Source organism: Girardinichthys multiradiatus, chromosome 8, assembly GCF_021462225.1.
Source record: "Girardinichthys multiradiatus isolate DD_20200921_A chromosome 8, DD_fGirMul_XY1, whole genome shotgun sequence".
NCBI classification, from domain to species: domain Eukaryota; kingdom Metazoa; phylum Chordata; class Actinopteri; order Cyprinodontiformes; family Goodeidae; genus Girardinichthys; species Girardinichthys multiradiatus.
In genome coordinates, this window is record NC_061801.1 from 33,542,540 (window position 1) to 33,569,689 (window position 27,150).

The 27,150-nt window shown below is 38.4% G+C and overlaps 2 protein-coding genes across 4 annotated transcripts in view; one reads left to right on the plus strand and one right to left on the minus strand.

The window, feature by feature from the left end:
- The window catches only part of musk (muscle, skeletal, receptor tyrosine kinase), a 92,726-nt gene that overhangs the window by 51,361 nt on the left and 14,215 nt on the right, over window positions 1-27,150 (plus strand). For 2 of the 3 annotated variants that reach the window (XM_047372349.1, XM_047372350.1), the window contains one exon: window positions 3,365-6,340. The exons of the other annotated variant lie outside the window; for it this stretch is intronic. In XM_047372349.1, coding sequence (XP_047228305.1) covers window positions 3,365-4,071 — 707 coding nt within the window. In that variant the 3' untranslated portion in view covers window positions 4,072-6,340. Of the gene's footprint in view, window positions 1-3,364; window positions 6,341-27,150 lie in introns of those variants that run through there. 3 annotated transcript variants of the gene reach the window in all.
- lpar1 (lysophosphatidic acid receptor 1) overlaps window positions 13,135-27,150 on the minus strand; it is a 58,061-nt gene continuing 44,045 nt past the window's right edge. Inside the window, exon 3 of the mRNA XM_047372352.1 lies at window positions 13,135-19,510. Coding sequence (XP_047228308.1) covers window positions 19,194-19,510 — 317 coding nt within the window. The 3' untranslated portion in view covers window positions 13,135-19,193. The remainder of the gene's footprint in view (window positions 19,511-27,150) is intronic.

Consider the following 27,150-nt stretch of genomic DNA (forward strand, 5'->3'; position numbering starts at 1 on the left):
CATTCATATATTTTAGATTCATTGCACACTAACTGAAATATTTCAGGTCTTTTATTGTCTTAATGCAGATGATTTTGGCATACAGCTCATGAAAACCCAAAATTCCTATCTCACAAAATTAGCATATTTCATCCGACCAATTAAAGAAAAGTGTTTTTAATACAAAAAACGTCAACCTTCAAATAATCATGTACAGTTATGCACTCAATACGTGGTTGGGAATCCTTTTGCAGAAATGACTGCTTCAATGTGGCGTGGCATGGAGGCAATCAGCCTGTGGCACTGCTGAGGTCTTATGGAGGTCCAGGATGCTTCGATAGCGGCCTTTAGCTCATCCAGAGTGTTGGGTCTTGAGTCTCTCAACGTTCTCTTCACAATATCCCACAGATTCTCTATGGGGTTCAGGTCAGGAGAGTTGGCAGGCCAATTGAGCACAGTGATACCATGGTCAGTAAACCATTTACCAGTGGTTTTGGCACTGTGAGCAGGTGCCAGGTCGTGCTGAAAAATGAAATCTTCATCTCCATAAAGCTTTTCAGCAGATGGAAGCATGAACTGCTCCAAAATCTCCTGATAGCTAGCTGCATTGACCCTGCCCTTGATAAAACACAGTGGACCAACACCAGCAGCTGACACGGCACCCCAGACCATCACTGACTGTGGGTACTTGACACTGGACTTCTGGCATTTTGGCATTTCCTTCTCCCCAGTCTTCCTCCAGACTCTGGCACCTTGATTTCCGAATGACATGCAGAATTTGCTTTCATTCGAAAAAAGTACTTTGGACCACTGAGCAGCAGTCCAGTGCTGCTTCTCTGTAGCCCAGGTCTGGGGAATGCGGCACCTGTAGCCCATTTCCTGCACACGCCTGTGCACGGTGGCTCTGGATGTTTCTACTCCAGACTCAGTCCACTGCTTCCGCAGGTCCTCCAAGGTCTGGAATCGGCCCTTCTCCACAATCTTCCTCAGGGTCCGGTCACCTCTTCTCGTTGTGCAGCGTTTTCTGCAGCACTTTTTCCTTCACACAGACTTCCCACTGAGGTGTCTTGATACAGCACTCTGGAAACAGCGTATTCGTTCAGAAATTTATTTCTGTGTCTTACCCTCTTGCTTGAGGGTGTCAATAGTGGCCTTCTGGACAGCAGTCAGGTCGGCAGTCTTACCCATGATTGGGGTTTTGAGTGATGAACCAGGCTGGGAGTTTTAAATGCCTCAGGAATCTTTTGCAGGTGTTTAGAGTTAACTTGTTGATTCAGATGATTAGGTTCATAGCTCGTTTAGAGACCCTTTTAATGATATGCTAATTTTGTGAGATAGGAATTATGGGTTTTCATGAGCTGTATGCCAAAATCATCCGTAATAAGACAATAAAAGACCTGAAATATTTCAGTTAGTGTGCAATGAATCTAAAATATATGAATGTTCAATTTTCATCATGACATTATGGAAAATAATGAACTTTATCACAATATGCTAATATTTTGAGAAGGACCTGTAGATCATGTCTTCATTAGGTTAAGCAAGAAACTAGAATAGCATTGATGACATTATTTCCTTGACCACTAACTACCCTCAAGACTATTAATACATGGCATCTGAAGTGTAAAAATATATCTCCATAAGATGAACGAGTCAAATTTAGAGATGACATATGTTGGCATTTCTTTACTTTGCTGCATGAGTGTGTGCAGGTTATATTTAATAAATTTAACAGTGGAATGAAATATTTTAAGCCATTTATTAACCTCCAACCAAGGTTGCTACTCTTGTGTTATGTTTTGCTTTTGTCTCCTCCCTGACATACAAACTCATAGACATGTAGTTTAAAAGCTACTGTGCCTCGCAAACATATTCACACCCTTTTTACATTTCATCGCTTTGTAACCAATTACATTGTATTTATTGAGAATATTGATTTGTATTCAGCTCCCTTTACTCTGACACCCCCTAGATAAAATACCATGCAAGCAGATGCCTCTAGAAAAAAACCCAAAAAAAACAGCATAGTGAATTGACAGCATCATACTGTGGAAAAGCAGCTTCTAGCAGTGACAGGAAAGCTGAACAAAGTCGAGAGGAGGATGAGTGGAGCTAAATAAATGTCATTACTGGAAGAAAATCTATTAGAAGCTACAAAAGTTTTGAAAATGTTTGATAACTATGTATCCTAATCCATTCCCAACTATATGTCTATCTTAAAATTCCAATGAAATATATTCAAATATTAGGCTGTAATTTCACAAAATATGAAATAGTAACTGTATCGTTATCGTTATTAGGGCAGTACATTGTGTCCCATTTACTGATGCATTCTTAAAGTCAATAAACATTGATGTGATATGTAACTACATAAGCAAAATAATGTATCACAGAACAAAAGTGAGATTTCATGGAGATTGCTAAGTATAGTCGAGGAGGTTTTCATGATCATTTAGTAAGTAAGTAAGTAAAATGTATTTGTATAGCACGTTTTCACAGACAGGATGTCACAAAGTGCGTCACAACGGAATAACAACTGAATAAACAACAGTATACAGTACAGAATATAAACACAATACAACCATAAACGCACATCATAAAAGTTATTTCTATAAATACCAGATTGATATATTTTAGTATCTTGTAGAACTATCTTTACTGTACGTCTGCTTTCCCCAATTTGGCCAAACATTTAGCCTTTAACCTTTAGCTTTAGATTGCCTCACATTTTACTGTTCAATACTAGATAATCCAGGGAGCTTCATACATGACTCACACACTACATTATATATACACCCATGGCTAGAAATTGAAGACTATAGTAATTTTTTACATTCACAAATTCTCAAAGTCAGACTACACAAGTTTGCTCATCTAAACCTTGGTCCTCAGTGGAATCCTGCCTGACATAATTTAAATCTCAAGGACTTTGGGATCTCAACTAGGAATGAAAGTAAACATCTGTGGGTTAGAACAACACTGAAAAACATTTCAAATAACTTTACTACCAGCAGGTCATAGAACTTATCTTTGAAAATCAAACACAGACATAGGATCAAACATAAATTATCCTGACACTGTACATTTTGGGGCAATAACTCTACAAACTTTCACAGTTTATGCAATAAATTAAAATGAGAACAGACCAGATAAAATAAGACTACAGTTCAAGTTCCAGTGGGGTATTTTTGATCCTCTATTGGGCAAATCTGATTTACCAGCTAAACAGTCAGAGAACAAAAACTGGTATGTTGTGTTTATGAATACCATGTTACAAAACATGAATAGAATATGAAGTTATTCGAGCTGTTATTTTGTCGAGATTTTGTTTTGTTTTTGCCTTTTATCTCATTTAAGAGTTGTTGTTCTTGTGTCCTCTCCTTAGGTGTGTGTGCTGTGGGTAAGCCAATGTGTCTGTTATTTGAGTACATGGCCCAAGGTGACCTCAACGAATTCCTCCGTCGCCAGTCTCCAGCCGAGTCTGTGCACACCCTTAGTCGGGCTAGCCTATCAGCTCGCAGTTTATCCTCCGATGTGGAGACGGGGTCTCTCACCTGTCCAGAACAGCTGTCCATTTCTAAGCAGATCGCTGCAGGAATGGCCTACCTATCAGAGCGCAAGTTTGTTCACCGGGACCTTGCAACCCGCAACTGCCTGGTTGGAGAAGAAATGGTTGTGAAGATTGCAGATTTTGGCCTTTCCAGAAATATCTATTCGGCTGATTACTACAAAGCCAACGAGAACGATGCTATACCCATACGCTGGATGCCCCCGGAGTCAATTTTCTACAATCGTTATACAACTGAATCAGATGTGTGGGCCTATGGTGTGGTGTTATGGGAGATTTTCTCCCACGGCATGCAGCCATATTACGGTATGAGCCATGAGGAGGTTATTTACTATGTAAGGGATGGTCACATCCTTTCCTGTCCTGAGAACTGTACTCTGGAGCTGTATAATCTGATGCGTCTTTGCTGGAGCACACACCCATCAGAAAGGCCAAGCTTTAGCAGTATACATCGGATACTGGAGCGAATACATAAAAACAGCATGAACACAAATGCTTCAGCAGAGGCTGAAGCTGACTCATAATTTTGCTGACTCATAACCTTGCTTGCATGTGGACACATGCACAAGCATAAATAGAAAAGTCCGATTGTTTGGTAAAGTCTACTTCATCAGCCCGTTCCTTCTCTGAGGACATCAAATCTTATTACGTCTATCCTATTTTTAATGACATGCCATGGTTTAGTTTTTAGTTTCAGATGTTTTTTATCCTAATGCTGTCCATCTGACATGCCAGACTTACTGCAAACCCCAAATATAAGACGGATATTAAAGAAATAAAATGTCTCCCTGCTTGAACCACCTGATTTGAATGAATGGGTCAATACCAGACTGTTGCACAATGGGGTGTCAAGCTTGGAAGATAATTGAAGTACTTTGTTTAGGTGTGTAGGAGCCATGGCACATCAAATATATATAGGACATTTAACCCCAGGACCGGACTTGCCCACCTCCACTAGCCAGCTCAAGATGAGACAAAATTTAACAGTACCCCAACCATGCCTAATATCAATATGACAATTTACAATTCCTACAAATAGTTCGATATAATGAAATGGTGCTAACAGCTTGGGGGACTTTGCCAAAATTGAAAAAAGGAAATATTAGATAAATTTCAGTTTCTGGCACTTTTTAGAGTTCTTAAATCTAAGCTGATTTGTAAAAGTTTTTGTTACATTTGTTGGCTTAGATTTTATTAGGTATGCTCTGATCTGGATTTTTCTGTTCCTGATAGAGATTCTAGTCACGTAAGAATAGATATTTGTGGATACTGAATGTATTCGTATACACCATTAAAGTTCGTCAAGCCTATGGATATGATTCCGGGAAAGTACACTTTCATGCAGTCTATCTTTTAATGTAAAAACGCTTGCACTGTAAAAAACAAATCCAGATTTTTTTTCAACAAAACAATGTGGATGAGCTTAAATACAGTTTTGCAAACCGGACACACATACAAAGGCGTGATTGTTAAACATCGGCTGTGTAGCATGTGACTCTTTGGTTCGCTAAGTGTGTGGCTCACAAAATCCCAGACGCTACACCAACATAGCCTTTACGTTCCTTTATTATCAGACACACAAAGTTGTAAGAAAATCATCAGTATGTATCAAGAGTCCAGTTTCTCCGGGGACTCCAATACAGATAATTTAAAAATACAGAGACATCGATCCAATACTCAGGATTGGATCGGGAACATTTTCTTATTTTATTGAGCATTTATAGTTCTGTATTTATTCTCAGTTTAGTCAGCCCCGTTCCTCCATTCCACAATACCTTTAGATATTATAAGAGACAAAGTTTATAATCTGATTAGGAGGAAAAAAGGCAAGATTAATAGGCATTAATTTTCCTGTTTTTCTAGGTTTTTGTAAAAGCTTTTGGGAAATGTATGTGTGTTTTAAATAGTCCTAAAGAACACCTTTTTAAAATAACTTGTTCTCAGTTGAAGTCACTTGCCATGTACTTTTTTAGTATATGACAAGTTTGAATAACAAATTTGTGGTCATTTTTAATCATTTCAACAACACATGTTTAAGCCATGTTTTTCATCAGTTGGGTCTTCAGCTGTTGTGTTTTTATTTTCTTCTTGTTCTGAACTTTTAAGCTTAAAGGACAAACCAAGAGGCAGAGTGTGACTAAATGTTTCTTTGATGCCATTAGAATATGACATGTATAAGATGAGGATATCATGCTAATGTTTCAAAAACATTGCTATTAAAATTAACACTAGATTATTCCACGGTAGTGCACACTTTCAGTCAATTCTGATAGTTGTGCTATATGAGTTTCAATTTGAGGCATTTTTTCTTTGTTATGCTGTTGGTTTTCACTGTTCAATCTATAAATGTGTTTTTCAACCTCCTAAACACATATTTATTTTAATGGGAATTATGATAAACCTTTTCTTTGATCTATTATTTAAAGTGATTTAAAAACGGAATTTAGTAAGGATAAGCCATCATTTGTCTCAAATTGGCAAATAGATTTGCTCTTATAGGCAGGTTAATTTTTTATCTTTAAAAAGAAAAAGTTTAGTTCTTATCTAAGAGATCAGACTTGATACACAGTATGGATGCATAAATTAATGATTCCCATCATTTTAAAAACCGTTTTGATACGTCAGTTGTTAATGCATCAAGGATAACCTCAGCAATTTTTTGATTGTGGTGTGATATTTTTTATTTGTTACAATACATAAAGTATGATCTAATTCCTTTATTTATTTTTATAACTCTTGATTTTTATTAAATAATATACATCTCTGTTTTACTAATAAATTAAGAAATATGGATCAATTTGTTGTGCATTTACTACATGAGGTCCGGTAATTGACTTTTGCTAACAATTAGCTGCATGATATTTAAACCTACGACCAAAATTATGATTCAAGCCCCTGGCAGATTTAGGTTTAGGTATAAAATAATCATTTCATTTTACCAAAGTGTTTCTTCGAAATGGAAGTAACCCAATGCAAGTCCCTGTCTCTAATCATTACGGGTCATGGGAAGGTCACCTTCCAACCTCAAAGATTTGGAGCTCATTACCAAAAATAAATAATCCAAGTACCAGTGAAAATCCATAAAAACACATTACAAGAAGGGTTTGATTGCTGTGAAATCAGTAAAGACTTCCATCAATTATTGAGTTAGGTATAAATATTCTTATACATTGCATTTTTCAATAAAATGTAAATAAAAACAGATCAGTTATGTTGTTCTGAATAGATTCTCATTTTTTATTACTTTATAAATGTTAGAGATGTTTGTCTTGGAAAATTTGAGAAAGAAAAGAAAGGCGGTTCCTCAAAAAGGTGACTCAGAATGGTTTAATACACATTTAGTAACATGACAAAATATAGGAAGGTTAATGGGCTATGAATGTTAGGAAATAACTATAGCTGTCTATTGATGCACTTTAGCCTAAGCCAAATTTACTGTCAGCACATTTAAGAAATCAGCTGACTTGTGAAACACTTTTGAAACAGCTGGAAACACTGCAGTTAATGTTTTACATGTGGTCACAATGTTCCATTAGCCTTCCTTTAAAAAAAAAGAGCAGCCATGAGAAGAAGAACTTGAGAATAAATTAAAACAAATGTACTTGGGCATCTCTTGTGCACAAATGGATATCTGATCCCCTCAATACTGGGAACATCTAGCCAACCCATAGAAGTCTAAGCAGAGTCAGAGATGTAACATGAAGATGTTGATTTAATTTGTTAAAACACAATATAATTTAAAATTCAACTTATGTTCAAGTGCATAGTCTTGGTACTGAAGTGTTCTGTTTTCTCTGCAGCTGCAGTGATTTCTTTCTCCACACGAGGGATTATAAGGGTGTCGTTTAGGAGTAAAAAGCTGGGTGCACTGCAATGTCTTTGTAAATGTAATTTCTGTTTGCATAACTAAGAACGTTATGCAAGACGTCCCATTTATTTGTGCTGTTTTTTAACATCTTTGCCAACTGATTTTGTCACTGTATGGGTGTGTCTGTGAAAAGCTTAATGCATGTGTGTGTGTTTTGGGGATACCCAGTGTAAACTGTTTGGAAAAGGCTAGAAAGGAGTTTGGCCTTAGACCGGTCATCCCTCTTTTTTTTGACACAAACTGTGGTTCAGGCTCTCCCTCTCCCACTTCCTTCTGTGTCATCTCACTTTTCACCTCCTCAACATCTGGGCTTTATTTCAGAATTTCCTTTCCTTTCCTTTCCTTTCCTTTCCTTTCCTTTCCTTTCCTTTCCTTTCCTTTCCTTTCCTTTCCTTTCCTTTCCTTTCCTTTCCTTTCCTTTCCTTTCCTTTCCTTTCCTTTCCTGAATTCCGGAATTAGTCAATAATCTCTCCTTCAAACAAAAGGTTTTTTGAATGGATGCTCTAACCTTTCTTGCAGCTGGCTTAAGCAGCTCTTGGAGTTTGGCAGCTGAACACTATTCGAGTTAAGAATCCCTTCCTGTTTTGCCATGATAATATATTTTGGGCCAATGAATCTTTGAAGTTCAGCTTTTATAAACTTGTTGACTTGTTGATGGACTCAGGTAGCATGGAAATGTATAAATCTATCTTTTCAAGCCTTTCAATCCTTTCAGTGACTTTTTTAACAGACAGAACAATTTAGCTTTTTCAGCAAGCCATAATATGAATCATGGAAAGTGTCCATGTTGACTTGACATTGATGTGACATCCCCTTCAGTCAGTGACTGGGGGAATTTCCTGCTCGGTCATATTGGCTTTCATTGGTCCATTCAGGAGCAACAGGAAGTAAGGAGGCATATATCAGTCAGCTGGAGGCAAACACTCCAAAACTGTGGAACAATAAACAGCAGAAAGCAGACACACACAAAAAACAGTTAATAGTTTCCAATAAAAACATGTGCCTGGTGTAGCAAGAACATTTATTTATTTCACACTGTGCTATGACACACAAAATTGTTTCTGACCATTTCTATCTGAACAGTGCATTTAATTTCTCATGCAGTTGCTGGGGTCTGGTTAGGAAATAAATAACTATTAATAAGTGCAGAAGGCAATTATGAATAAAGTTAATAACTTTTATAAAAATTACCAATTTAGGGGAACCGTCTGATTACCAGGAAATACTAGCCAAACAGCCCTCATCTCTGTCAGTTATTGTTTTATGAATACCTGTCTGGTGAGGTGTGGTATTATAGAACAGTAGATTAAGTAGTGAATTCGCACACTGGCGTTCTCAAACAGCAAGCACTGTACACATATACAGAATGAACACAATGTCTTTCCAAAATACAAGAATTTATTATCAAACTACTTCAACTTTAAGTCAAAATGCTTCAGTAAACAAACTCTTTCAGTAGGCTGGTAACAGTCAAACTACTAAGTAAAAATAAAAAAAGAATAAGGGAAATGAATATACTATGGAAAAAAGGAACGAATGAGAATAAACTAAAACTAATAGCCAATGTAGCAATGCAGTGATATCACAGTTCAGTGTACATATGTCTTTTTATTTTGTTTTAAGGAATTGGAGGTCAAATTAGCTCTGAAAGTCAGCAGAGAACACAGTTGCTAAGTATTCAAACAACCAGTTTACAATGCCAAACAGAATACAATGCAAAAAACATTATTTGCTGATTTAGAAATTAATACAATTTGGACAACTGACGTTAATGTTCTAGTAACAAGCCATCACAGTGGCTGATTGAATAGAGCGATGGTCTACAAAGATGGTGATTAAAAAATGGATACAGACTCACAATTTGGCCGTCTTGACATGGTTTCAAATACTGTCTTTTTGTGGGAAAAAAAGCTTAATATTTATTGGATATTTGCCCCCTTTACTTTGCCAAGGTTTTCCAAATATCCAACTGTGAAATTATGAATTTTTATCAATTTATAAAAGCTATTTAACAGGTTAGTCCAAATAAGTTAAAATATTTCCTTCACAAAGAAGTCCTGAGGACAGTCCAAAAGGGCAGCACCATAAATACACCAGAAATAGAATAAAAAATATTGTTTACATAAAAAAAAAACCACACTGACGAGGCAGCCTACAATGATTTTACAAAAGCTCTGAACTGGTACAGAGCAACAATTGCTTGAAGCTGGAGTTCAGTTTGTATTTCATTCCAATGAACAGTCAGTCAGTAATTTTCTATACCGCTTCTTCCATAGTGGGTCACGGGGAAGCGGAAGCTGGTGCTTATCTCCAGCAGTCTATGAGCAGGAGGCAGGGTACACCCTGGACAGGTCACCTGTCCATCACAGGGCAACACACAAACAACCATGAACACACTCATTCACAACTAAGGTGTAATTTAGAGAGACCATGGGGAGAACATGCAAACTCCATGCAGAAAGACCCCTGGATGGGAGTCAAAACGTTTTTTTTGTTTTTGTAAAAAGTCCAAGACATTTTATACAAAAAAATTAAAGTTTTGCACTGGCCTAGTAAAACTTTAATTTTACTCACATGATGCGATTCCTTTGCTGATTTGGATGTTGGACTCACTGTGATTCTGAAAAATGAAATCCATCTTCAATATCACTTTCTAGCTGAAGGTTTTGTGACAAACTTTGGAAATATTTAGAACTTCAGTCATCAGAAATACCATCCAAAGTAAAGTAACCCCAAAGCATGATGCTCCTACCACCATCTTTCATGGTGGGTACCGTGTTATTTTGCCAATGTGCAGTGTTGTTCTTGTGCCAAGCTTACAATTTGGAATAATGGCCCAAAAGTTCAAGTTTGGTTTCATTAAACTAAAACACATGATCTAGGAGATTTTAACTCCTTCAGTGTTGCTGCTGGCATCTTGGTAGTTTTGGTGTCATGTTTTAGTTTCATCCTTTGATCAAGTTTGGAGAAATAATATCAGTCTAATATCAGTAATATCTGTTTCCCTATATTTTCTTTAGCTAGTTGTTTATATAAAGTTGTGGATGTTTTGAACCCTGCATGCTGCACGGTGGCGCAGTTGGTAGCACTGTTGCCTTCCAGCTGGGTTCGATTCCCGGCCGGAGGTCTTTCTGCATGGAGTTTGTATGTTCTCCCCGTGCATGCGTGGGTTCTCACCAGGTAATCTGGCTTCCTCCCAAGACATGCCTGTTAGGTTAATTGGTCTCTCTAAATTGCCCTTAGTTGTATGACTGAGTGTGTGCATGGTAGTTTGTGTGTTGCCCTGCGATGGACTGGCGACCTGTCCAGGATGTACCCCGCCTCTCGCCCATAGACTGCTGGAGATAGGCACCAGCTTCCTCATGACCCACTATGGAATAAGCCATAGAAAATGACTGACTGACTGTTTTGAACCCTTCTGTTTACTGATAGCTTAATAAAAACAAATGCCAATAATAGTTTGAGACCTGTTTGCAAATTATGTCTCTCTAAAGGATAGAAATAAGACAATGTGGAAAAATTCAACTGGGATATTAGAAATTTATTTAAAGTTTATGAGAGTCAACATAATTAGTGCACAACTACACATTCAGTATACTGCAACCTTTGACTTTTTTGTAGTAAATATACTTACCGGCCACTTTATTGAGTACACCTGTCCAACTGCTCATTAACACAAATTTCTAATCAGCCAGTCACATGGCAGCAACTCAATGCATTTAGGCATGTAGACATGGTCAAGACGATCTGCTGCAGTTCAAACCGAGCATCAGAATGGGGAAGAAATGTGATTTAAGTGACTTTGAACCCGGCATGGTTGTTGGTGCCAGACGGGCTGGTCTGAGTATTTCAGAAACTGCTTATCTACTGGGATTTTCAAGCACTACCATCTCTAGGGTTCACAGAGAATGGTCCGAAAAAGAGAAAATATCCTGTGAGCTGCAGTTCTGTGGGCGCAAATGCCTTGTTGATGCCAGAGGTCAGAGGAGAATGGCCAGACTGGTTCGAACTGATAGAAAGGCAACAGTAACTCAAATAACTTGTTACAACCAAGGCATGCAGAAGAGCATCTCTGAACGCACAACACGTCGAACCTTGAGGTGGATGGGCTACAGCAGCAGAAGACCACACCGGGTGCCACTCCTGTCAGCTAAGAACAGGAAACTGAGGCTACAATTCACACAGGTTCACCAAAATTGGACAATAGAAGATTGGAAAAATGTTGCCTGTTCTGATGGGCCTCGATTTCGACATTCAGATGGTAGGGTCAGAATTTGGCGTCAACAACATGAAATGATCCATCCTGCCTTGTATCAACAGTTCAGGCTGGTGGTGGTGGTGTAATGGTGTGGTGGATATTTTCTTGGCACACATTGGGCCCCTTAGTACCAATTGAGCATCATGTCAACGCCACAGCCTACCTGAGTATTGTTGCTCACCATGTCCATTCCTTTATGACCACAGTGTACTCATCTTCTGATGGTTACTTCCAGCAGGATAACGCACCATGTCATAAAGCATGAATCATCTCAGACTGGTTTCTTGAACATGAGAATAAGTTCACTGTACTCAAATGGCCTCCACAGTCACCAGATCTCAATCCAGTAGAGCACCTTTGGGATGTAGTGGAACGGGAGATTTGCATCATGAATGCAGCTGACAAATCAGCAGCATCTCTGTCAAAATGGACCAAACTCTCTGAGGAATGTTTCCAGTACTTGTTGAATCTATGCCATGAAGGATTAAGGCAGTTCTGAAGGTAAAAGGGGGTCCAACCCGTCACTAGCAAGGTATACCTAATAAAGTGGCCAGTGAGTGCATTTGAGTGATTTTCACTTAAATGATGTTAGACACTGTATATCACAGTGGAGTCTTTTTTTACATCACAAAAACCTGGCCTTTTAAAAAAGTTGTTTTAATTTTTTACACCACGATCAAAAACTTGGTGCTGTACTGACTTTGTTACCCAGTAGAAATGATACATTAGCGCACCCACCACATTGTGAGAGGTAAGATCATCTCTCATTCAACTAATTCTGATTAATAATATTTACATACAATAACATGTGTTTACTTTAGTTCAAATACCTGTGATTATTGAGACAAAAATAAACAATATCTGCTTTTTAAAATATGACATAATGTGCTTCAAATGAAATTATGCTAAACCTAATTTGTCAAAATGACTGTTTAAAGCATGGCCGAGAAACCATTTTAGCTTGGATTATATTATTAATATTATAGCTTGTTGGATGTATTTTAACAAAAAAATCATAATATGGTGCACTGGTGGCCAGACCCCATCTATCTATGGTCATAGCAATTTTAAGTTATATGCATGTTAGCTAAGGCAAGTTTTGGAAACTAATTTCTTCAGCTTATACTTCCTCAAGCTCCAGAGTGTTAAAACATGAAGCAAACTAGGCAGAGATTAGTTCTTCAAACAAAAATACATAAAGAGTCACATAAAAACTCCTGCTAAAAACCAAGGCTGTCGAAAATGTGTGAACTGGCTCAAGGTTCATGTATCATTGGTTCTGTCTATCAGCAGTCCTCACTGTTCCCTGTCCAAGCTTCCTTGATGTCATGGAAACAGAAACACAAGCAGATAACAGAGAGGAACACCCACGGTCAGACTAAACACAGTGTAATCATTTTATCCTTTCCAGAAACACCATTCAACACATTTATCAAACCAGGAAACACAGTCACACATAAATTAGAATGTTTATGTTTTTATTGTTTTTGAAATATCAGCACAATGACATTGGGTGTATATTCATTGGTATTAACCTCTAAAGTATTGATATTATTAATAATGCATTCAATTCTGTGTCACAGTTACACACTAAAACTACTGGTACAGGAAAGATTGGCATTTTTTTGGTTTAAGGTCAAATAAAATTAAATCAGGACTACATCTGGGAAAGGCACATGGTAAAACTTTGGTTACTGCAGTTCTTGAGGCTGATCAATTTTACAAACTGTCACACAAGCTAGCTGTGCCAAACAACAGCAGTTGAAGGTCACCATAAACACGGATTCACCACAAACTGCAAACAAAGGAGGGCAGGCTAAGCTGATCATATAGGGACTGATCTCAGTAGGAATAATATAGGTCATGAATAAAAAATATGTGATTTAAATAAAAAAAAGGAATGATGAGACAAAGTTGCTGCCCTTAACACTAATATTATTCTTTGTTCTACTGAAAGGCATGGCTATTAACACAATCTTTAAAGATAACTTAACACCACTCGCTGTTCCTCCTCATCTCCTGTGGTTTCAATTGTCCCCTCACTGCTTTGCGAAACCACTGTTGGATGTAGTGACAAGCAAACACTGCTGGCTTTGTTTATAGGTGAAACAAGATTGTGACTTTCAACCATCTAAGTCTAGTATTATGTTACGCTTCTAAACAAAACTGGAATGCACTGCATCAAAAAACCTAGTTTTAACTAAGTGAAAAAGTTTTCTATAGGGTCTGCATGAATTTCATTCACAGCATAATAAAGATGGCATCAAACCACAAACACAGTCCTACAGTACATTTGGGCAAAGTATGACATTTATATCCAACAGACAGGTTTCACTTTTTTGTGATTAACTTTGGAATAATATACCTTAGATATATTCAAACATACTGTACAAATAAAATTACAATGGTATGCAAAGAGTGACACAACAGTTAACAGACATGTAATGATGTTTAGTTGGTTTTGCCATAGTAATATGAATAATTCCTTAGTCAGAAAAAAATGTTACAGTGAATGTCAAGCATGACAATACAGTTAAGGTCTTCAGGCTTTAGAAATTCAGATAAAAAAGTGAAGAGCGCGAACTAGTGTCCAGATGTGCATTGAGGGGAAAATTGATAAAATATTTTTTTATTATAAAGGCACCTAGAATCCTAAAATCTCCCTTTTATAATTAATGGGTAAAAAAAAAAACAGTCGGACACAAAAAGTACACAGCCATGAAAAAAACAACAACAATTTGTTAACAGTTGTGAGTAAGGTGCGATTCACCACAGTGCTTCATCCTTCATTTAACTGGAAGAAATTAGTCTAAATAATTTTGCATCATTATTTCAAAGTCTTTACACTAATAGAACATCACATGTTGACTAAATATGGTAAACATCAAAAGACAATATTACTTTTTAGTTTATTGTTAGTAGAGCAAACTAAACAGTATATTGATTTACCGATTATGTTTAACGGAGTTTTAGGCTGTCATTTAAACATTGGTCTCTGTCCCATTGGACTTTGTCTATGTACTGTATGCTTCTATTTATTCATTAATAGTCTTTTTATTCTTTAGAAGTTTAGATGACAGCTAAAACCACTAACTCCATCATGTAATTAGACAATCTATAGTTATTTTTAATGTACACAATCTTTTGGCATGACCTTAAACCGTTCATGCCTCAAAAACTCCAATGAGGCTGAGTTAAAACAATCCTGTAGAGAAGGGTGGGACAAAATTAACTCACAGTGATGTAAAAGACTCAATGCCATTGATTGCAGACTCTTCATGGGGGCTGTTGCTGCCAAGGGTGGCACAACCAGTTAATACGTTTAGGGGGGAAATATGTTTTCGCATAGGGCCAGAATGGTTTAGATAACCTTTTTCTGATAATAAATTAAATTATGATCTAAAATGTTTAAGCTAGACAAAAAGCAAAAACAGATGATATCTACAAGGGAGCAACTAATTTTCATGGCATTGTATTATGGCACATGGCACAATTAATTAAATTGTAATTATTAATCTACATTATTCATCAGAACTGTGGTTACAAAATAGCAAAGGGACAAATCAACCCAGCCCTTTTGAAGATAATTAATTTATATTTCAATGGTTACAACAAACTTGCAAAAAAGTTGAATGTCTCCCATTCATTGCTTTATTTTGCTTGGCCCTATTTTAATTCCGGTCCTAGGTCTTGCATAAACAAATGTTCTCATGGTCTATGCACTGCAACCAAATGCCAACTATTTAATGCTCTCCATCGTAGATAGACTGAAAGTGTGGATAAAAGCACAAGACACTGAGGTAAATTCAGAAGTTAGAGTTTGTTTGCCACAAAAATAAGCAACCTTTGACACTCAGCTGCAGTCTAAATCACAAACCCAACTTAGTTTGAGGAATACTGTAAGAGGATGTTAACCACATAGATCATATTTGTCAGCTCATCTCATATGGTCATATTTATAAAAACTACATACATGTACCTGTTTATATGATCAGTGACACTGTTGCCACAAAAGTTCAGGCAATTTAATTTCTTGTAACATAAACATACTCAGCAAATTGTTTTTAACAAAAGCGGGCAGTCAACTGGAGGAAGGGTCACCGAGACCATCATTATAAAGACATACATGATTTTATGAAGGTGAAATGCTTTTGTTTAGGTCTGACATGATTTTTGCACCATTAACTGACTGCAAATCATCTTAAAAGAGCAGACCTTTAAGGGAATTGCTTATCAGATCTATGTGTGGCTGGAGTTTTATTGGCTCTGCTAGCAGCCTGCTCATAGCCCCAGTCTGCCAGAAGAAGGTGTGACAGCTCCAAGCATGATTTTAGAGTCTTAGTCATACTTGTACTTTGACAGCAGGTGAGTAAGTCAACTTTATGTATATAGTAACTTCCTGAGAATGATGTCATATTTTTTTGTTTTAATACAAATTAGCCTAAACTTAAATATTTTTTTTTCTTTCTACCTGCTGTTATTTCAGAACAAACTTTAAATCACATGTTCTTCTCTGCATCATCTTCATTTCTTTTTAACAGATGGTAGAAAATATTATAGTGTAACAGCTTTGGTAAAATGATGATCATCAACATCAAATAGTTTTTACTGTAATACTTATAACATGGAACAACTGACCTATAGGTGTAGAAAAATTTTATTTGGTTTACTTAATGGTATTCCTTTCAAATTCATTGACTAAATCAGCCTCAAGGAACGACACATCACAAAAAAACTGATCAATATAATCCTCTGTTTTCTGAATAGTCCCCATGATGGCTGTTCAATCATTTGTTCAGGCTGATTACAATAAAGACGTTGGTAAAATCTGTTATTTTTTTTAACTCAGAGCCTAGCTGGGTGACATCGCTAAAGATAAAGATCAGGTCTCAACACATCCAATAATGTAGCCAACTGAGCACATTTACAAAACTATTACCATCTAAGATATGAACTTGTCACAGCATTTTACTACAATGCAGTAAAATCCTTTGAACAACTTGTCTTCATAAATATCATAAACAACACGTAATTCAATCTTTAAGGAGTCTGGTTGCAAGGTCACCATGGTAGTAAAAAATTTTTTTTCAAGCAATGTGTTAAATCTGTAATAATCATATAATTTTTAGATGTAACAACAGTGTTGGGATAAATAAATAATTTCATTTTAAATGCTACCAATTCAGCATAAGGAAACAAATTCTGAGAACAAAACATGTTCTAAGTTTTTTTTTTTTCAAGATAATCTGCATCATGCCCATAAAAACATGAAAGGTTTTCATATGTTGAAATCTACTAAATTGGTCTTGGACATTTAATGTATGAAGACTTGACATGCGTTGACAGTGCTTATCACAGTGCTACAGCTTGATCATATTGCAATTTTGTAGTTTGGGTTATTGGATCCGTGTCCCATGGAATGTGTCTCACCAACAATCCCCTAGTTTGCCAGATATTTTGCACTTGTTTTATGACTAAAGATAGAAAAGAAATTTGTAAAACCTAATTGTATTCTAATTCGACTTACTTATGACCACGTTTTAACTTCCTGGTTGATGTCTTAAGATGCTATTTCAGTTTCCAAATAAGGCCATCAGTTTTGTGAAGTGTATCTATTCCTCCTAGAGCAAAACACCTACAAAACATGATGCCACAAAACCAGTACCTCACAACTGGGACAGTGTTCTAGGGATTGTGAACTTTGCCCCTTTTCCTTCAAATGTAATACTGGCAAAAAACTAGAATTTAAGTTTCATCCGACCACAGGTCATGTCTCCAAGTCTTTCTTTTCCCTGAGTACATTTGTAAACTGTCATCTGGCTTTTTAGGGGTAATGAATTCTTCACCCTGTTCAGACCTGGAATTTCAGCAGGTTTTGTTACAGTTGTTACTGTGGACACTGTCACTCTGTTACCAGATTTTGTCTGTATCTTCACAAACTCTTTTGCTTTTGTAGTGAGGTTGATACACACTTTTTCCCAAATGTCCCTCACACAGAATCAATTTCCTTCCTGAACAGCTAGACATTCAATTGGGGTTAATATTTGCATGTAATTGATCAAAAAGATGAACATGGCACCTTCAAACTTGTCGAGGACCGTACTTCTCCTCCTAATGTTTTGGCTGATTACTTTTAATTTTCCTTGAATTTCCAAAGCTTTTAACACACCCGTCTTAAAAAGCATCCACAGTAGTTCCTCCATGTAATTAAAATTTTTTGCATAAACCTATAGAAGCTTACAAAGCCATGACATCATCATCTGGAATTTCTTAAATTGTTTAAAGGCATAGCAATCTCATCCATCCATCCATCCATCCATCCATCCATCCATCCATCCATCCATCCATCCATTCATTCCATTCATTTAGCAAATAGGAAACATTTCGGTAATCCTAAATGACCAAAAACATGAAAAGTGGAGTCTACTTTAATTTCAGACAGTGAGAAAAAAAAGTTATGTCCTTTTTATACAGTGTATATAAATATCTAGTTTTTTCTGTATAATTCATCAAGATACTTATTAACGAAGCAAAATAAAAGTAATACAAATTGGTTTATGTACATCGGATTGAAATGGTTTGTTAATATTTTAAAATGGAAGAAGTAATGGACCAAACGGCAATGTATGGGTACAAATTGGTGATGGTGTGACACGCAAATATATCTGAGCAATCAAAAAAATTTAACAGAACTAAAAATTCTAATTTGTATATTTTTAAGATTGTGACAAACATTTTTATCTGATCTTACAGATGTTAATCCTTTTCAAGACTGTCAAGCAATCTTAAAATCACAACAAAAGTACAGAAGTGAAAAGCAAGGGGGTAAAAAAAAAACCATCATTTATATGCATGAAGAACCATATTGGTGCGCATGCCCGAAGATGGATCATGGTAGTTGATACTGTTATGCCTATTCAAGTAACAATGATCTGCTCCATGACAAGACATAGTATGGAGCAGCTTTTATTCAAATTGTGTAAATTACCAAAGTAGAAATGTGGTTAATTATTGAGGATGTTCTTTTTGCCTCAATTAGAGGAACACGTTATGTGAAAATGGCATCAAGGTGTTTGTCTTGGTGGCACATGTCTAGAAGTATAGTAGTTCCAAAGTTAAACATGGCTGAATGGAGAAAGAGAATTGTTATACTGGCATTACCATTTCACATATTACTTAAATAATTCATATCAACTTTGCTTGTAAAAAAAACCACATTTAACACAGAAAACAATATACAGCTAAAAAAATACTAACAGCCTGTCAGAGTCTTTGAATATTAGATTTTCTTTCTTCGTTTGCATTGTCTTTTCATCATTCTTTTTACTCCCCTTCTTCTTCTTCTGCTTCTTCTTCATTGCTAAATCCATCTGATATCCAGTTGATTATCAGTTCCTTTCACCTATTTTTAAATTGAAACAACAGTCTATAATCTATTCCACGTTCTCATCCCTTCTTTAGTATTTACCTTGATTTAGTCAGAATCACCACAACTTTCAGACTTCCATTTTTTGATTATTTCAAACCACTGAGTGCTCATTGTGATGGTGATGCACACCGCCAGCAGCCAGCACTGTATGGTTGATAGAAGACGCTGAGCGGTCAGAGCCCTCCGCCACCGTCCCATTGACATTCTCCTGTCGTTGGCAGCACAAGATCTGCTTGAAGGTGGCACTCATCTCCTTGTCACGGTATGAATAGATGATAGGATTCATAGCTGAGTTGAACTCAGCAAGGAGCAGGAAGAACTTTTCATAGGTGAGGACACTGCAGCTGGAGCAGAAGACATCGAGAAGTAGGATGACCAAGCCTGGGGTCCAACAGATAATAAATGCACCTAAAAGCACAGAACATGTATTAAGCATCAAATCTATCATTATGAGGAAGATTAAAAAGTAACAAATTAGATGTATTGTAGTAATTGAGAACATTCATCAAAACAACAACTTAGGTATGAATTAACAGGTGAAACCACAGTGTCATTCAAGGAAAGTCTTTTTTATTCTGTCGGTCACAAACAAGATCACTGCGCAATAAAAATGGGAAATTCGATTCTTTTTATTAGCTGAGATATCGTGGGTCACTCTCCAAACTTTGTTGGGTTTTTGAGTCATTAGGCTCACTGAGTCAGTTACTCTGAGTGTAACACAAGTTGAGTTGAGTTATCAATTCCGTGATTCTTCCATTCTGTTAGTGCAGTTAGACTTCCACAGTTACATATTGTGTAAGTTTTCTTCTTTGTAGTTGGCTAGCTAGGAATAACAGAGAAGAATAATTGAATAATTTAATAGAAACAATAAATTATAATTCCAGAGTCAGTAAATAGACTCAAGAGTTCTGAACAATTCGTTCAGGGCTCGCACATCACTACTGTGCAACCACATCTCCTCACTTAACTTAATAACCACATTGTTGTTAATTGACAATACAGAGCATTTGAGTCATTCAGAACAACGTCTAATGACATAGAAGGAAAGCAAAGTGCTTTAGTTCCAAAGTGCTTTTGAAATGTTTTAAAATATGGCTACCGTAGATTAGTGGTTTTTAAAGAGCATTGAACAACTAAATTCAAGGAACGTGTTATATATTGATCAGCCATGGCTTTCTCTGACCAGTCAGATGTGGAAAAAAAGCATTGTGGGTACCCTGGATGTTAGCAGTAAGGCGGTTAGTGGCAACATATCATCAAAAACATACATACATTAAAATAGGTTTTTTCAACAATGAACAGTTATGCTTATTAAGGAACAGAAATGTAAAGCCCAGTGTTCAATAATGAACACTGGGCTTTACATTTGGTATTTTAATAGGTAAAAAATAATACATGCTGCAAGACTGATAGCCGTTGATACAGCACATTTGGACATATTTATTCACATATGTTTACATAATAGAAATTGAGAAGTCATAAATGAGTGATCATTTAGGTGAGTTTTATTGGTAAGAATAATCCTAGGAAATGGAAATTAATAGCAAAGACTTTTGACCGTAGGTCGTTTTTTAATTCCCCCATCACTATATTGTATATCTGCCTCGTGTTTTCATAGTATATGAAGACACGGGGATTTAGGTAATCCTCTACCATCACTTTTTCTACACCTCTGATGCTGTTATGTGTACGTAATATGTCTCCAGCTAGCGAAATACATATATTGATATTGTGATATTTTGGCCCTGCTGAAGAATTTAATTGCATGAGTTTCACAACCCTGAGATGCCTAATATACCACACATATGCACCAGTGCAACTGTTTTGGCAGATGTGTCATTCAAATGTCACACCAGTAACCCAATAACACATATTAAGCACACTTAATATCATACTACGGTATGTAGACACTCTGTCTGCACTAATGGACATTATCTCTGCCACGTATGCGGCTCACTTTTTGATTAATGTAGCTAATACTTGGGGGGAATCATAGACTGTCTTTAGAGCATTAAACAGTTCAATCAGACAGTGACCTTGAGAAAAAGTGCTTTCAACTGTACTTATGCAGGAGCTTACTGTATATTTGACACCCTTGATCTCAATATTCCTACAGTAAAACAAATGTGCATCAAGGGCATCCAGCACAATTTATAAAGATGACAGGATATGATGTATCTTAACACGCCTTCCATTCCTCTTTATTTCACCCCAATAAACAGTCATTCTTCTTTTAATGCCTTGCAAAACTATGGATAGATACTAAAATAAAACTGAAGTTAATATATTTTTGACAATCATATCTCTTATATGGTATTGATAGTGTCGTTGGTTTATTCAATTACACACATTCGTTTACAAGAAATGTTGATATGATCTTCAACAGTGATTTTAAATTTCATAGACAGACAAGGTAAATGTTTGCTTTTTCCAGTTCCACAGTTAACTGAAGTTCTATTACTTTTTCAAACTCCATCACACCCCATCACAGGATTTCAATGAAGTAATTCATGCTTTTATTAAATCTACTGCCCCCTAGCTCAGCCTCTCATCCACCCCAGTGGATGAGAGGGTCGCATCCCTGTGTCTTCGGGTTGGGGACAGGTCTCTGACTGTCATTTCGGCCTACAGGCCGAGCAGTAGTGCGAAGTACCAGGCCTTCTTGGTGTCCCTGTTGGGGGTGCTGCATAGTGCCCCTCCCAGGGACTCCATTATTGTGCTGGGGGACTTCAACGCCCATGTGGGAAATGACAGTGACACCTGGAGAGGCGTGATCAGGAGGAATGGCCTCCCCGATCTGAATCCGAGTGTTGTTTCGTTATTGGACTTCTGTGCTAGTCACGGATTGTCCATTATGAACACCATGTTCAAGCATAAGGGTGTTCATCAGTGCACTTGGCACCAGGACACCCAAGGCAGGAGGTCAATGATTGACTTTGTTGCCATGTCGTTAGACCTTCAGCCGCCTGTTTTGGACAATCAAGTGAAGAGAGGGGCTGAGCTGTCTGCTGATTACCACCTGGTGGTGAGTTGGATCTGCTGGAAGAGGAGAAAGTTGTACAGACTTGACAGACCCAAGCGCAGAGTGAGGGTCTGCTAGGAATGTCTGGCAGAGCCCTCGGCCAATGATGTATTCAACTCCCACCTCGGGGAGAGCTTTGACCAGATTCTGGAGGAGGTCTAAGACATAGAGTCCGAGTGGACCGCGTTCTCTGCATCTATTGTTGATGCTGCTGCCCGTAGCTGTGGCTGAAAGGTCTGCGGTGCCCGTCGCAGCGGCAATCCCCTACCCGATGGTGGACACCAGCAGTAAGGGATGCTTTCAAGCTGAAGAGGGAGTCCTATCAGCTGTGGTTGGCTTGTGGGATTCCTGAGGTGGCTGACGGGTACCGTGAGGCAGAGCGTGCCGCGGCCCGGGCTGTGGTAGAGGCAAAACCCGGCCTAGGAGGACTTTGGTGAGGCGATGGAGAAGGACTACCAGTTGACCTCGAAGCAATTCTGGCAAACTGTCTGGTGCCTCAGGAGGGGGAAGCAGTGCTTCTCCAGCACTGTTTAGAGTGGAGGTAGGGAGCTGCTGACCTTGACTGGGGACATTATCGGGCAGTGGACGGAATATTTCGAGGATCTCCTCAATCCAGGCAATCAGGCATTCCCTGGTGGAAGCAGAGGCTGGGGACTCGGGGTTGGACTCTTTCATCAACCAGGCTGAAGTCACCGAGGTGGTTAAAAAGCTCCACGGTGGCAGGGCTTCGGGAGTGGACGAGATGTACCCTGAGTACCTCAAGTCTCTGGATGTTGTGGGTCTGTCATGGTTGACATGCCTCTTCACTGGACCAGCTCTACACCCTCTGCAGTGTACTCAAGGGTTCATGGGAGTTTGCTAAACCAGTCCACCTGTGTTTTGTGGACCTGGAGAAGGCATTCAACTGTGTCCCTCATAGTGCCCTGTGGGAGGTGCTCCAGGAGTACGGAGTCAGGGGCCCTTTATTAGGGGCCATCCGGTCTCTGTACAAGCAGAGCAGGAGTTTGATCCACATTGTCCACACTAAGTCGGACCTATTCCCGGTGCATGTTGGACTCCGGCAGGGCTGCTCTTTGTCACCTGTCCTGTTCATAACTTTTATGGACAGGCTTCCAAGGCCCAGCCAAGGGCAGGAGGGGGTCTGGTTTGAGAACCAATGGATTTCGTCTCTTCTTTTTGCAGATGACGTGGTCCTGCTGACCCCCTCTAGCCAAGACCTACAGCATGCGCTGGGGCGGTTTGCAGCCGAGTGTGAAGTGGCCGGGATGAGGATCAGCTCCTCCAAGTCCGAGGCCATGGTTCTCGACTGGAAAAGGGTGGCTTGTCCTCTTCAGGTTGGAGGGGAGTTCCTGCCTCAAGTGGAGGAGTTCAAGTATGGAGATTGATCAGTGCGGCTGCTGCAATAATGGGGATGCTGTGCCGGTCCGTTGTGGTGAAGAGAGAGCTGAGCCGAAAAGCGAAGCTCTCGATTTACCGGTCGATCTACATTCCTATCCTTACCTATGGCCACGAACTTTGGGTCATGACCGAAAGAACGAGATCCCAGATACAAGCGGCTGAAATTAGCTTCCTCCGTAGGGTGGCCTGGCACTCCCTTAGAGATAAGGTGAGGAGCTCAGAATAGACCCGCTGCTCCTCCAAATCGAGAGGAGCCGGTTTAGATGGCTCGGGCATCTACAGGTCCTTCTCAAAAAATTAGCATATTGTGATAAAGTTCATTATTTTCTATAATGTAATGATGAAAATTTAATATTTATATATTTTAGATTCATTGCACACTAACTGAAATATTTCAGGTCTTTTATTGTCTTAATACGGATGATTTTGGCATACAGCTCATGAAAACCCAAAATTCCTATCTCACAAAATTAGCATATTTCATCCGACCAATAAAAGAAAAGTGTTTTTAATACAAAAAATGTCAACCTTCAAATAATCATGTACAGTTATGCACTCAATACTTGGTCGGGAATCCTTTTGCAGAAATGACTGCTTCAATGCGGCGTGGCATGGAGGCAATCAGCCTGTGACACTGCTGAGGTCTTATGGAGGCCCAGGATGCTTTGATAGCGGCCTTTAGCTCATCCAGAGTTTAGGTCTTGAGTCTCTCAACGTTCTCTTCACAATATCCCACAGATTCTCTATGGGGTTCAGGTCAGGAAAGTTGGCAGGCCAATTGAGCACAGTGATACCATGGTCAGTAAAACATTTACCAGTGGTTTTGGCACTGTGAGCAGGTGCCAGGTCGTGCTGAAAAATGAAATCTTCATCTCCATAAAGCTTTTCAGCAGATGGAAGCATGAAGTGCTCCAAAATCTCCTGATAGCTAGCTGCATTGACCCTGCCCTTGATAAAACACAGTGGACCAACACCAGCAGCTGACACGGCACCCCAGACCATCACTGACTGTGGGTACTTGACACTGGACTTCTGGCATTTTGGCATTTCCTTCTCCCCAGTCTTCCTCCAGACTCTGGCACCTTGATTTCCGAATGACATGCAGAATTTGCTTTCATCCGAAAAAAGTACTTTGGACCACTGAGCAACAGTCCAGTGCTGCTTCTCTGTAGCCCAGGTCTGGGGAATGTGGCACCTGTAGCCCATTTCCTGCACACGCCTGTGCACGGTGGCTGTGGATGTTTCTACTCCAGACTCAGTCCACTGCTTCCGCAGGTCCCCCAAGGTCTGGAATCGGCCCTTCTCCACAATCTTCCTCAGGGTCCGGTCACCTCTTCTCGTTGTGCAGCGTTTTCTGACACAATTTTTCCTTCCTACAGACTTCCCACTGAGGTGCCTTGATACAGCACTCTGGGAACAGCCTATTCGTTCAGAAATTTCTTTCTGTGTCTTACCCTCTTGCTTGAGGGTGTCAATAGTGGCCTTCTGGACAGCAGTCAGGTCGGCAGTCTTACCCATGATTGGTGTTTTGAGTGATGAACCAGGCTGGGAGTTTTAAAGGCCTCAGGAATATTTTGCAAGTGTTTAGAGTTAACTCGTTGATTCAGATGAGTAGGTTCATAGCTCGTTTAGAGACCCTTTTAATGATATGCTAATTTTGTGAGATAGGAATTTTGGGTTTTCATGAGCTGTATGCCAAAATCATCCGTATTAAGACAATAAAAGACCTGAAATATTTCAGTTAGTGTGCAATGAATCTAAAATATATGAATGTTAAATTTTCATCATGACATTATGGAAAATAATGAACTTTATCACAATATGCTAATTTTTTGAGAAGGACCTGTATACTAGATGCCTCCTGGAGGTGTTCCAGGCACGTCCCACTGGGAGGAGGCACAGGGGACAGCCCAGGACACGCTGGAGGGACTATGTCTCTCTGCTGGCCTGGGAACGCCTTGGGCTCCCCCCGGAGAAGCTGAAGGAGGTATCTGGGGAGAGGGATGTCTGGGTGTCTCTACTGAGTCTGCTGCCCCTGTGACCCTTTTCCCGTATGAAGCGGAAGACGATGTGTACGAGTACTTTTTCAAACTCCATCACACACAATCACAGGACTTTAATAAAGTAAGTCATGCTTTTATTAAATCTTGCTTGAGGTAATGCAACTCTTTATGCTGGTCTTGATAAATCCAGTATTCAGCAGCTGCAAGCTATACAAAATACTGATGCACAGCTTCTGCGCATTATTATCACATCTCACCTGTACTAGCCAGTCTACACTAGGGTGCTGTTCAATTCAGGATCCGTTTCAAGAGTTGGTGGATTATTTTTAAGTCTTAATAGTATGGCATCACCGTATTTGTCTAAACTGTTTCATCCTTATATTACATCCAGAGCTTTAAGCTTCTAGACCCCAGCAAAAACTTACTTAGACTCACTTGGACCCATGTAAAGTGCATTTTAATATGTACCATTAGTCACATTGCATCAGTCATATAGCAAGAAATGAAAAAGTGTGAAAGCAGCTTAATAATGTTTGTGAGGGTCAACGTTGAAGTCAACACCAAAATGGCAGTTTTCCCACCTGAACAGTGATAAGGTAAGGAACATTCATTTTATTTCAACTGAAGATGGTCTTAAATACTGCGAATTTAGAGTTATTTTAATTATAAGAAATTGTTAGAATATGTGCAGTCTTTGTATATTGAAGTTGCTTGAGCACACATCATTTTATTATAATATAGTATAGTATAGTATAGTATAGTATAGTTTTATTATTTTGATCATTTTCACAAACTATTTGAACAATGTTAGTAGTTTGTCAAACCTCTTCGTCCTCATAACCCACTGCGATAAAAAATTCTAAACAATTTTACAAACATTCTTTTAATTCAGCATCTTTTTATTTCTCGGGAATGATAAACATCAACTTACATCAACTATAAAAGAAAAACTTAATTAGGAATTGTGCAAGTAGAGAGAGAGTTGGGAAAGAAAGAAAACTGACAGGGCTGCCTGTAATCTGTTTGTGCTGTTCAGGCTGCAGCTGCAGTGTAGGCTTGACCTCACTTCCAAGCTATGCAAGCAGACCCTCCAGATTCTGCAGAGCTGGGTGCATTTCCTAAATGATTCACAACCAAGCATACAAAATGCTACTCTTTGAATCACCAAGGAAACATCTTAAGTCTGAACACGACTTTGCCAAAAAGAAAGAAAGGAATAAGGAAAGAAAAGGGGAATTCAGAATTCTAATACATCATCCTGACATTACAAATGAATGGTCTCCCTATTGGGACCAACAAAATACAAATTTTTGTCAGTGCTGATAGAGATAAAACTATCAAATATTTACTATATGCTTGTTTACCAAATATTTTATAATAAAACTGCCCCATTTGCTTATAAAGTTTAAAGAAGAAACATAATGTTATTTTTTTTTTGCCTCTTGAAAATGTTGCAATGAGGGAAAAGAGGCAGTATAAGTGGAAAGTCACTGGAGGAAAGTAAATAAACACACTGAAGCAGGCGTGGAAAATGGTAAATAAAATGGTCTTTTAACCTTAGAAGGAACTGAAATAATCTGATTGCAACATCTTCAGTGAAAACTTTAAAACTGTAACAGTTCATA